The 13,350-nt window shown below is 36.9% G+C and overlaps 2 protein-coding genes across 3 annotated transcripts in view; both read right to left on the reverse strand.

Moving 5' to 3' along the window:
• The window catches only part of LOC124223693 (coiled-coil domain-containing protein 142), a 752,117-nt gene that overhangs the window by 716,681 nt on the left and 22,086 nt on the right, over window positions 1–13,350 (reverse strand). Inside the window, exon 3 of the mRNA XM_069137953.1 lies at window positions 11,665–11,816. Within this exon, the coding sequence (XP_068994054.1) occupies window positions 11,665–11,816 (152 nt within the window). The remainder of the gene's footprint in view (window positions 1–11,664; window positions 11,817–13,350) is intronic.
• LOC124223044 (protein FAM133-like) lies at window positions 1,393–4,063 on the reverse strand. Of its 2 annotated transcripts, none has more exons than XM_046634659.2 (4): window positions 3,670–4,063; window positions 3,391–3,590; window positions 2,934–3,287; window positions 1,393–2,118 (listed from the first exon to the last, which is right to left on the reverse strand). In XM_046634659.2, exons 1-3 carry the CDS (start codon window positions 3,821–3,823, stop codon window positions 3,078–3,080), a joined length of 564 nt encoding a protein of 187 aa, XP_046490615.1. In that variant the 5' UTR covers window positions 3,824–4,063; the 3' UTR covers window positions 1,393–2,118; window positions 2,934–3,077. The 2 variants fall into 2 exon arrangements, with proteins under 2 accessions (XP_046490615.1, XP_046490616.1); XM_046634660.2 differs by lacking the exon at window positions 1,393–2,118 and adding an exon at window positions 2,611–2,896.

The raw sequence follows: 13,350 nt of genomic DNA on the forward strand, positions 1-13,350 counted from the left end.
TATGTTGTCTAGGCCACTGGAGGTTTTGTTTTTCGCCTTTTGGAGAATCAGAGCAATTTCAGCTTGACTATGAAGGAATTTTGTCCCGTCTCCTTCACGTATGGGGAGATGAGCTAGGTTATCATTATTGAAGTTGGTGTGTGTGATGTTGTGTTACCTCATATGTTGAACTATTATTTTTATTTCTAATGCAGCTGTGTCGGCAGTGTATTTCATTTCAGTTCCCTCGTTAGAGTATCTCAGGGAGTTAATTGATTCGATGTATTTTCCAATGATGTTGAGCTTCGTTGATGGATTTGTGAAGATGTATTTGTTATTGTTTTCGATGAGAGGAGCGTCGATTAGTATTTCATGTGTTAAAAGAGCGTTATTGTTAGTATCGATGGCGAGTGGGTCGATTTTTGGTGGTTCCTTGTATCGGAAGTTCCTAATTATTCTTGGAAAAAATTCAGTTGAGTCTCGGTAATCAATGCCCCTTGCTTTCGCCTTCCAGTATTCCGTTTCTGTTTTTCTGAACTGTGACTTTGGTTGTTTGTTAATTGTTTTGATAAGGGTTTTGATGTTCTGTTTAACCTGGGCATTTCTGAGATTGTTTCTGAATAGAAAGGAGATTAGTGATGATTTGTATGTTTGTATTCTATTGTTGACGTATTTTAGACATCCTGCTGTATCGTCGGGTTTGGTTTTTGCTACTATTGAGTTGATGGCTGCTGTGATGTGATCTTCAATTTTAGTTATATGCTTATCGATTTCCGTTATTGTTAAGTTTCGGTTGTCAGGGAGACGATTAGTATAGTTATCTTGTAATGATTGCGAGAAATTTCTCCAGTTCGTATTTTTGTAGTTGAGTCTCGGTTTCGGATGTAGGGGAGATGCGAAGCCCAAGAAAATATCGCGAGAGTCGAGAGAGAAGCAGATGGCGTTATGATCACTATCGTATAGGAGTGTATTGAGTTTGTTGTTAGCGTGGTTTTTAAATTCTATGCGTGAATCAGCGAGGCAATAGTCAGGAAACGATCCTGACCTCGGGAAAGTAGGTTTACCTGCGATGTCTCGGGAAAAACGAATTAGATCTGGCCAGATCTTTAAATTGTCTCTATCTGATGAGATCTGGCCAGATATAATCAGATCTGACCAGATATAGTTGATAATTATTTACATGAGATATAACCAGATCTGATCAGATATAATCAGGTCTGATTAGATATCGCCAGATAAACTGAAGCAAAAAATCTAATCAATGTTGATGAATCGGACTAGATATGTCCTCGGGTCTCCAAATTATTGTCATTCTTGTTACCATCATATGCTGGATAAATTATGAATGTATAAAATCCAAATACTATTCTGAAATAAAAAAGATGTTAATTGATAATAAGATTCGTTCTTTATTCTTTCTTGTACGATTAACATAAAACTTTTGAACGTAGACTTATAAAAATTAAATACACATAATATCTAAGAAATAGACTTTTTTGTCTTACGGTACTACACAACATTTTTATAATTTGCATAAGCAATAAATTATATTCCATACAACATAACTAAAGAATTTGAATATTAAAAATAGTATGTTTCACAGCATTTATATTTATTTTTATTTAAGAGATTATTGAATTATGCAATTGTTTTTTCGTTTATGAAATTTCAGAGTTCCATTTTTAATAATTTTAGTAAAAAATTTAATATGGAATCCTTTTTTTTTTCCTGAACATAGTTTTAAATGAAGAAATTGAATGATTAGTTTTCTTATTTATATTAAGAAACCCGATAAAATTTTGGTCTACATCAATGATTTTTTTAGTTCTCTTTTAGAATAATAATAATTATATGATAATAATCTGATGTAAATTTGTTTACTGGTTTGATACGGAAACTTATTAAATTTGAAACGTGTACAAATAAAGGTAATAATTAAAGGATAAACTTGTTTACACGTAAAAAAAAAAAAAATCATGAAAATTATTCATGGTTCAGACAAGCGTGGTGGCGCGAGTAGAGCTTTGGATGATGAAATTTAACGCTTAATTTCACCGACTCGCTGAGGCATTTGACCAACGATAAAGCTCCTCGTTGGAATTTCAAATTGCCTCGACTATCCTCGTTGAATGGCGAAATCTGTGTGAAGGAAATATAATTAAAGTTATCATAAAAAATATAAATACTCAATGTTGGTCCAGTAATTGAACAAATATTTTTTTGAGGAACATAAGAGTGTTCTAAGACCTAAAAATTATTTATCTAAATATTGGTATTATATGATTCAATCTAATTCAAATTCAAAAGCTGAATATTTAGTTCAACATTCAACAAGCGTGAAAATATTTAGTAACTTCAATTAACTTTTAATTTACCAATCATTGGTAACTACAATCAATTATTTGGTACAGCTATAAAACCAAAATTGTTTCTGATATTCACTTCCTGAACATTTTGTGAACTTAAAACAATAAAGTTTCAACATTCTATATAGTAACTATATAGTATTATAAATTTTACTTAATTGAAATCGGTATTTCCAGTCAACAAATTTACTACGAAAATGAAATTCATTTTTGTTCAAACCGAAATCTGATTTGAGATAAACATAATTGAAGTTAACATAATAAATATAAATTCTCAATATTTCTTAAGCAATGAATGGAGAAGGGAAAATTATTAACAAACATATAATAGCATTTTTAGCAGTATCGTTCAATGTTAAAACAGGAATTATCTGGCGCTCTTTTCCTTCTGCTCTAGGAGGCTGGCCTGTAAAGTTACTACTTGCGATGGCTTATTTAGTAAAAACGCCATCGATCAAACGACGAGCTATATGAGTAACTTGCTTGCCACCCAATGCGTATTCGTAAATATCACTAATGCAATAAATTCCTGAATTGCCAAGCTGAGACATCTAAATAATTAAGTGTAATTTTGAAATAAACACTTACTGGTCTTAGATAATCTTTATCGAATAATTGACTTGGTGCCGGCTTTTCTTCAATTACGTCGGTTCTCTTTTTTTTAGCCGGTGTCCCCTCCTATCTTTTTATTTCTTCCTCTTTTTCTGATGATCCATCTTTCTAAACATCGTGTTAATGTAATTGTGCGTTATCAGTAGAAGTAGAACGATTAGAGATTCCATTAGCAGCACGAAGTCTCTTCAGTTCAGTTTTCAGTTCATCTTTAGATGGACTGTTTTCAGCATCAGACGACTCCGAACTAGACAAGACTTGACTTTTACTTTGATTAATAATCTGAGCAACTTCTTTCTGGGTGTCGACATGACGTTTTTTTAAAGACTCCTAGCAGAACAAAATAAACGTCATTTAATAATTGATGTCAAGTAAAAACTCCTAATAATAATACAACTTATTTAAATAATAAAATGATAAAAATAATAACTACCTTCTCCTCGTTTTTTTTTTTACTTTTCTTAGCCTCTTCTTTTTTTGAATTTACTTTCAGAGGGGATTCTTTCTTCAAGATTCGTCTAGCCTTGATCGGAGATACAATCACTTTTTCTGACGTCTTATTAGATTTACCCGGCTTCTTTTTGTGGTCTTTTAACCACTGTTTTTGTTTAGCTTTCAATGCATCTTCATCATCTTAAGTAATTTAATGAATGTTAATTTTTACGTTGATGCAATCAAATTTATTTATGATTGTAATAAAATATTTGCTTACCTCCACGTGCCTTAACGTAACCTAAAAAACTTTTACCACCAACAAAAAATGTAAGCAATTCATCCTCTTCCACTTCAGTATTCTTCTCATAAATGACGTTTTCATTCTCAACAATTGTTAAAGAGTTGTCTGCTTTGCATTCCATCAAAAACATTATAATAAACTACTCTCAATCAGTATCAACGAAATTTATTAAAACGACGCCACGTATCATGTAAAGCCTCTGTGTAATCTTGGCGCGCTCACCCGCTCACGAACCTTAGCTTGGGATCGTATGTTTATACCCCCAACGTATGAAAGGGGGAAAGAGATGATGAAATGTACGGTTGAACTAGTAAAATAATGTTATTCGGAGAGATTCGGCTCAAGTCGTGTAAGTAAGTAAATCTCACGGTCTTACATACAGGTCTTGCAACGAATTGAAATTTGAGTGGTGGGGGTAGCCGCGTTATTGTCCAGATTTTTTTTGCCACTGCTGGCCACTACGCAGCGCTGTCAGTTATTTATAGGCATATGAGTGATATTGCACCGTAAGGTTATCTGTGTATGAGTATCAAAAATATTGGTTAGGGTAAAAAAAACTAAAAACGATAGTTCCAATGTTATTATTCCTACCAGTAATAATACAGTTATATATGCTTCTATACGATATTTTTTCCTTATTGACAGTAACTTGTATTTTTTTTTACAGTATTATTGCGTTGTGCATGCAAAAATATTTTTCATTCCAAATTGCACACAGAAAGTCGATCATATAATACAAGTTCAGTTACAAAATAAATTCTGTTTGATTAAATTAAACGAGATTAAATCGATGAATACGCTTATAGAGGTTAAAAATTACTTATGTGGAACTCCAAATACCTTAAATAAAATTTTTTGAAAATGAAATGTAAAAAAATATGTAATGAGTAAATTTCCTTAATAAATAAATAATGAGAATTTTAAACACCTTATTGTTATTTGTGTTTTCCAATACCCATACGTGACTCTATAGGTATAGTACACAAAATCAAATCTGATTGGATCTGATGCTGTTGACAGCCCAGATATAGTTATATCTGGCCAAATATAACTAGATCTCATCATGTCTGGTTAAGTTTTCAGCCCAGATATAGTTATATCTGATCAGATCTGGCCAGATATTATTACATCCGATCATGTTTGGTTAAGTTTCCTTATCAGATTTGATCAGATATAACTACATCTGGGCAGAAAACTTAACCAAACATGATCGGATCTAATAATATCTGGCCAGATCTGATCAGATATAACTATATCTGATCATATCTGGTTGAGTTTCCAGCCCAGATATAGTTATATCTGATTAGATCTGATTATATCTGGTCAGATCCATTTATATCTGGTCTGATATGACATTTTAGACGTGATCGGATCTAATAATATCTGGTCAGATCTGATCAGATATAACTATATCTGGGCTGAAAACTCATATTAGATATTATTAGATCCGATCATGTCTAAAATGTCATTCAGACCAGATATCAATGGATCTGACCAGATATAATCAGATCTGATCAGATATACTCGTAATTATATCTGGTCAGATCTAATTCGTTTTTCCCGGGGTATAATGTACTCCTATTGGTGACACCGTGTTCTTCGTCCCAGCTTTTAAGTAAGGGGCCTCTTTCGTTGATCTTGGAGTCGCCCCAGCACGTGTGCCTGGCATTTAGATCACCAGCGAGATTAAAATAAACATTGTCGTTTCCCAGATTATGGTCTCGGTAGATTTTGTTGAGCTCTTCGATAAAGGTTCTTTTATTATTGCAGACTGCATAGATGCTGAATAAGAGTAGAGTATTATTTGAATTCATATCGTTTTTTAACAGTGTGTATTCTATAACTTTGTTGTTCATCGAGTTTGATTGTAGGATTTGTGTGAAGCTGATTTTTTTTTTGATCATTATTGCCGTTCCTCCTCCGTTTCTGGCGTTTGGTCGGTCTGTTCTAATCAATACGTAGTTTTGGAAACTTAGTTTATGTCTGTAATTTAGTTTCGTTTCTGAAATCAGAGCTATATCGATTTGGTTGTTATTAATGAATTCTTAGAGGTCGTATCTTTTTTTATTCGCTTCCAGAGAATTTACGTTAATTGCGCAAATTTTGATTTTGTGGTCAAGGATGTTGTTATTCCTCTGATTATCAATTTGCTGTGTGTTTGCGTTCGCAATTATTTATATTATTTCATTAAAAATTCGATATTTCGGAAATGATCAGTTAATTTCTTTCTAATATCGGCCAATTGTGATTTCAAGATCTCTAACATGCTGTTTTTAAACTGATCCAGCAGTCTCTCTAAGTTGGGGAAATTATTGTTGTCGTGAGTTATTTTGTCGTTGTTGTTGAATGGGATTTTATTATTGTTGTTGTATGAAATGTTATTGTTGTTGTAGATGTGGTCCTCGTGTCCGTAAAAATCGTTATCACGCTCCTTATATTGTGGAGGATAATGGGTTTCTTGTGATTGATGTTGATTGCGCATTTCTTCGCTTCTGGGGAGAACTGGGAAATTGCTGTTATAGTTACCTCCAATGACTGCGAAAGGGATGTTAGGGTGTGCGTACCGCTCGATTTTGTTTATTTTTTCAGCTCTCAAGGATTTTCTGAACCCTTGAGCCTGCCTTTTACGATCTTGTGCCGTGACTAAGTACGGGCATTCCATATACGAAGCGGGGTGTCTGGTGTTGCCGCAGTTTGCGCATTTAATTTTTTCCCTGTCGCAGGTCTCTGTTATTTCACAGACTCCTCCTTCCTTCTTAGGGCCGTGATTTTTTCCGCATTTAACGCAACGAAACTGAAGTTGGCAGTTCTTGCTCGTATGGCCGATACGCTGGCTCTTTGGCATTGGAAGATTAATTTCTTCCGGATTCTCTCCCATCTCAACGGTTGGTAAAGTAGGAATTTAGTTCTGGTTGGTGTGGCCGTTTTGCTGTCTGGAAAGAGTTGAATTATAGAATGGAATTTATTTTCGTTTTGTGCACCGTAGTTGAGTCTGATTACTTCTTCGACTTTGAGGTCGGAGAGATTTTTCTTGGCAATGCACTTTTTGATTTCCTCTTCGGTATATTCAGCATTTATACTTTTAAGTACAAGCGAATTTTTTTTCTCACTCTGGGGGGTAAACGTAAAGTACTCAATTTTGTTGGTTTCCAGTATTTTTTTGATTGTATGGAACGTGTCTATTTTCTGGAGCATTACTCTAATGTAATCACCGTCGGCTTGTTTTATCCAGAAATCTGCCTCTGTGATTTTGGATGCCTTTGTTACGTGGGGTTGGGCGTGTGCTGAGCGGTGGTAGTTAATGATTAATGAATAATCAAAGATGCTCCCACGTAACGATAATGAATGAAAATTAAAACTAAGAAAGACTTACCTCTCGATAAGCCGGTAATGTGGGCACGTTGTTGCCTAGTCCTATACAGGTCTGTGAGAGTTGTTTGAATGGTTGAGGCTAATTTATTAATGAAATGGGATAGGTTATCGTTCAAAATAAATGGTTGAATATGATTTTGATTGGTAGAAGATAACGTATATTCTTCAAATGATTATTTATGAAATGAATGAATGATATAAAAGAAAAACCTAATAATCATATCTGGATTTAAAGATATACAACGTCGACGGACGAATTCATATTCAAATACAGAGAAGCTGTAGAACTAGTTGAATTCGATCGTTTACGCTTCTTTCAAAACGTAGGGTTATTTTAATGATATATGAATAACATACAGGGTGGGGCATTTAGAGTGTGACAGAGCAATAGCACTCAAACTGTTGATGATACTGAAAAAAGTTTCACATGAAAGTTATATTGTTTGAAAAAGCCGACATACTGAATCCTCCTATTATTTTTTCGGTGGAGGTGCTGAAGCTACGTCAAGGTCAACTCCACTTTTTTAAATAGAACCATGTATTTTTTTTCCACAATATTATTACTGACTTTAAGACAAATTCAGCGACCTACAACACAAGGTCATTGTAGACACACGAAGTATAAAAATAGTCGAAAAATCAAATTGAATCGAAATAATTAGTTTCAAGGTAGGAGTCTCGTGAATACTTTTGAGATAGATTTTCAAGCGAATTTTCAATTTTAATACTTCAGCACATACTACGCCTGACGACATAAACAAAAGAATACGCCAAGCATGTGCCGAAATTACACCACAAATGTTGGCTACAGTTCGACGGTCTTTTCTTCAGCGAATTGACAAATGTTTACAAGTCGAGGGTCATCACTTCGAGCATCTTCTGTAGGTACCTCAACCCAAGGTTAGTGAATCCTTTGAAAGTGATTGTTCCGATATGTTCCGATTTTTCAACTATTTTCATACTTCGCGTGCCTACAATGTTCTTGTGTTGTAGGTCGCTAACTTCGTCTTAATAATAATATCGTGGGAAAAAAATACATGGTTCTATTGAAAAAAGTGGAGTTCACCTTGGCGTAGCTTCAGCGCCTCCACCGAAAAAATAATAGGATGGTCCAGTATGTCGGCCGTTTCAAACAATATAACTTTTACATGAAACTTTTTTCAGTATCATCGACAGTTTGAGTGCTATTGCTCTGTCACACTCTAAATGCCCCACCCTGTATAACTCAACATAATGCTCCTCCAAAACATCTATCCTGAACGACTATTATTTCTACTTCTGATCGGTTATTATCATACGATATCTCTTTTTTTAGATTGAATGTAACTTATGTTAATAATCCAATCCTACGCTACGGATCAGTTGATCCGTAGAATTATATGCGTTACTTAGCTCTGATTTGAACCTGCAAAAATATGGTTTTGGGGCCGAGTTGAAGACAGGAGAGTGTCTCTCTAAATACCCAAGGTTAGTATCTGCAGCTAGGCGCCAATTCTACCTCTATGAGAAAATTTATATTGATATTCTTAGAAAACAATAATGAATGTTCGACAATGGATGGTGAAGCTTGCCATTTGTTTTTGTTTAATAAGATGTTGTGCAAAATTTGGAATGATGTTGAAGAAGACTACTCGAATGAACTTATCTTTAGATGCGAAGTTCGGCGAGATTGAGAGCCGTCAGTCGTGTAGGTCGGTGTCCGTAGAATTCTGGGACAGAGCCTCACCTCGAGATCGGAAGGGTTGATGGATGATATTGGTAACGATGAATCCGGTCCCTCAGTCTTGATTGGTTTCGATAGGTTGATTATCAAAAAGATACTGTTCACCATAAATTTCCGAATGTTTCACTCGCGGTTTTGATATAAGATGGTTTGAATTATTATTATTTAACTAATTGTTTTACGAAAGTAATGAGGTTCTTGATTATTAAAGTGAATGCTTAATATAACCAGATCCGGATTGAACTTGGGCCGAACTTGGTTTCATTTGAGGAAAACGGAATATCATGAAAATGTCTATTCTCGAAGATATAAGAAATGGTAAAGAACACGAAAGAATTTGGAAGGTAGGAGATAGTGAGTCTTTTCCAATCACAAGATAATATGAATTCTCGAATTGACGGATTAGCAAGAGATTTTAGGTCGGTCACAACTAAGATATTCCGAACGCTACTAGTACTCAAGAAGGGCTAATACGGGTTGACGTTCGCGCGCTTCGCGACTTGACAGACGAAAGACGTGGCCGCTTGGGCCTGAGGGTCCAAGATCCCACAATTGCAACTAAGTTATAATGGTAATTAGGCAATGAAGTGCGAGACCTATCCGAGGTGTTTCTGGGTCAGCTCTTTTCGTTGGAGCGCAACCTTCCGGTCTCCGCTTCCACGTGGACAACGTTACCTCGAGTGCGACTCGAGTCTTCCTTCGGTTGTCAATCTCGTCGGTGACATATTAAAAATATGACCAAGAGATATTTACATACAATGTTCACACATTCATCCATACATCTTAATAAGTAATCTATTTTAATTTAGTTTACAATGGATGAATAGTTTATGCTAATTATTAATGATAATTTTGCCTTTAAAAGAGAGGTATTATTAGGCTGAGCTCCGCTGTTACTAGCTCAGCAATTCTATAGCGCAGCTTTCGGTATGAGCAAATAAGACACAATGTTAACGGATGCCGAGGACTGTACGTGACTTCTTCTAGGACGGGTGGAACTTTCTGTTATTAGAATATGAGATTTTTATGAAATAATATCTGTGCATTGAAGAAATTGAAGAAATGAAATGAAATAGAATTTTGAAAAAGGTACGCAAGGCGGTACGTCGGGGCGTAACACCGTTAACATTTGGATAGTTGCTCTCGGGCTGGTCTACGTATATACCTGTATGGCTGGCGGTTTTTGTTTCAATTTCGGGGTGTCGTTGTCTCTTTCTGTTCTGGTGTTGGAAGTGTGTGCGTTAAGATTATGTGTGTTCGGTACCTGCCTGGATGGATCCCGTTCAGTGCCTGTGACACTCATGGAATCTGAGAGAGCGTCGTACTGGTTAGTGCACCTAAATCCTGCATTATCTTTCACTCTTCTTGGTCTGGTAGCTTTCTTTGGTATTATGAACCCAGATGTCGCTGCTGCCTCATCACGGGCGGACTCGGCGTCTGTCTTTCTTTCGATAGATATAGATCGTGATCTTGCCTTTGTGAGGTTAGGAGCGATTTTTGGTCTTGCGTTAACCACTCTTTCGATGCGAGTCGTACCTGTAAGCCTGTCGATTTCTCTTGCTTTTTTCCTCAATTCCGCTTGGGAGAAATTATCCGAGACATGCACCTCCCTTGGTCGTTTCTGCATTCTCGAGTTGAGGTTAGGATGCCGGGGAGCTGGTCCCCTGCACCACCCGCCGCTTGGCTGGTCTCTTTTCAATTCACAGTCTCCTTTATTAATGTTAAAAATGATGGTGACCCACCACGGTGGGCCCAAGCTACAGATAATTGCACTTAGGCAACTAAATTCGCACTCTACCCTGATTTTTTCTTCACTTTTATGTTCACTGAAACTGCGCGCGATGTCCGCTCGTTCAAGTCTCAACGGTAAATGAACGAAAACAGAGTCAGGGCGGCTGGGTGGTCTAGTGGAGCAAGGCTCCGGCTGAGCATCTCCAGACGCCAGGTTCGATTCCTGGCTCCGTCGTTAACTTTTCGAAATCACCAATTTTTCGAATTTATATCTTTCAACAATGAACTTCTCGTAATTAATGATATGCACATCCGCATATCATTTATTAGATGGTTTTGCCCGTCTTGCGTCGCTTCCCATCGGAAGCAAGAATCCAAAATGTAAACATTCATCATCTACATACATTCTTACATATAGTGCTTAAACAGACGAAAATTCTTATTCAGTACAATCTAACATGTGGAGTTTATATACTTTTATCATAATGGTAATTAAATCGTGCAGTTTATGTCATTTTACTTTGCCATTTTAAAATTGAATTTTGCCATATGATGCCATTCGGTGAAACGTAAAAGTGTTATTTAGGTTCCACTTTAACATTGTGTACCATTGGTTTGGGTGATGTTACCATGAGAGTTTCACTGAAAAGTCAATGGTAACCCATGTAACTTTTCCCTACGAGTATTTCAAGTTCTATTTTTAGCATGAAATTTTGTGAGCTGATGAAGAGACATTTAGCATTTCAGCACCCAACGATCACCAGATTACCATCTTATAAAGAGAGGAGCAGATTACAGTGTCCGAAACGTCAAGATAATGACTGCTTTAAGCAATGGACCTCCCACCGGCCAGGGAAAGGCAAGAAAAGGAGGTTGAGAGGGCGAGTAGAATAGCAGGCCCCTTTCCACCCGCCACCCCTCTACTGCCAGACAATTCCAATGATCAATTGACAGTTTGTCAGATCCCTCTTTATTCAGGTACAATTGCTAGTAAGATACTTCAGTGTGAGAGCACGAATAAAATCAAGTTTTGATTAAAAATCTACTCCGTTATACTTGGTAAATTTTACGTTCTCCGTACATATTTTGTCGATTCAAAAATTTTCTGATAGAACATAGTTATTATTAATCTTGTAAACGTTTACCGATATATTTCAATACTGGAATTTTCAGATATCTCTGCATCTGCAAGAACAGCATATTTCACATCCGTTGGTCCATCATCAGGATGATAATTAGCCAATAAACACTCTATTAGTTCATGGCAGTATTCTTCGGCTCTGTTTTTCGCCAACATCTGAAACAAATTCTTTTGATGTACTATGTGAATGAACAGAACTATGACTTCAGAGGAATAATGAGATGAGGGAATCGAAAGATTTCTAAATAAATATCTACCATAGTAAAGTCTTTGAAATCGTATTCACAGTTTTGTCAGTTATGGGATTAAATTGTATCAGTATCGAAATAAATGTAATGATCTGAACATATCCCGATGTCAATGATTCGGGTTACATGGATCTAAGTTCGACCAAACTTTTTTACTTTATCCGTAATCGTCAACGATCATTACACAGAATAACAGGAGCTTAGATTTGATCACTGGACTGTTATGATTATTTGTAACAACTTATGCCCTTGTTTGGGGTCTGTGAATCTTACATTGTCACGAGTGCCGCATATTTACACCGAATAATCATAATCGTGTCAATTATTAATATCGCTTTACAGACGAGGAAGCATAGCTTAAATATATTAGTTAATCCATATAAAATATTCTCTACAAAACAGTTCGTGGCATAACCAAAGCGCAACGGCGTAGTTGACGGTCAGCAACGTCAGCGTCTCCGCGGCCGCCAGATCCCGGATGTAATCAACACCGGGATGAGGCGATCGCGAGATCACGTGCTTCGAGGATGACCGTCGCGAGGTGAGCCTTTGTTCCAAAATTGTGAATTTAGCGAAAACCTCGAATTGCGAACTCAGCGAAAACCTCGCTCGCCGCCCGACGCTCCAAGGGGTGTCGGACGAGCGAGCGAAGTCAGTCCCGTTAGAGACCGCCTTAAAAACCACATCAACGGAACCCGGCTCCTTCAAAGCTACCGCGTGTAGAGTTTATAAGTCCTTTTTCCGACACCGACGATTAGAGTGTAATACTCTAATTCTATACGCGGCCGGAAAGGCTTCTCGCGTCGCGATCTGAGTCTTGTGAAGCTAGATTACGTGCAGAACTTCGAGCCACGAACTCCTTAGAGAAGTGTAGCGATAAGCGTATGTGAGTGTTGCTATTGAGTATAATCGTGTGAGAGCGTGAGCTATTCAGACTGTGACCACCGAAAAGTGAGTAGTTGAATGAGTGGGAACAACTAGATTAAGAACATTTTGTAAGCTTCCTTGTCTCGAATTTTCTCTTGCTTTTCCTTCACTTTGATTTCATTAAACATTTTGGTTCCATAGAAAACATTCCTAAATTTAATATTGGAATCCTCCAACCCTATTCCCGGGATCGCCCTGTAGAGGACGATCACCTCCTGACCCACGTTAAAAATAAATATAAACCTCTACAGATACCTAGAGGGTTAAGTCGTCGCGTGCGAGACCGCTCCGGACGTGACAACATCACCGATTCTATTTATTTTTATCACATGTACAGGCCTTGAGTAAGACTGCAACACGTGTGATGTATAAGGCTGGCTTGTCAGACAATTTCGAGCAAATTGACTTCAAAGAATTCAGGCATGTTGATATTGTAGCGGGTTCAACCGCCCAACCGGGGCCAAACACCGTTTATATGATCGCTAGCACACCGACGTACTAAAACCAACGGGGCA

Source organism: Neodiprion pinetum, chromosome 7, assembly GCF_021155775.2.
Source record: "Neodiprion pinetum isolate iyNeoPine1 chromosome 7, iyNeoPine1.2, whole genome shotgun sequence".
NCBI lineage: Eukaryota > Metazoa > Arthropoda > Insecta > Hymenoptera > Diprionidae > Neodiprion > Neodiprion pinetum.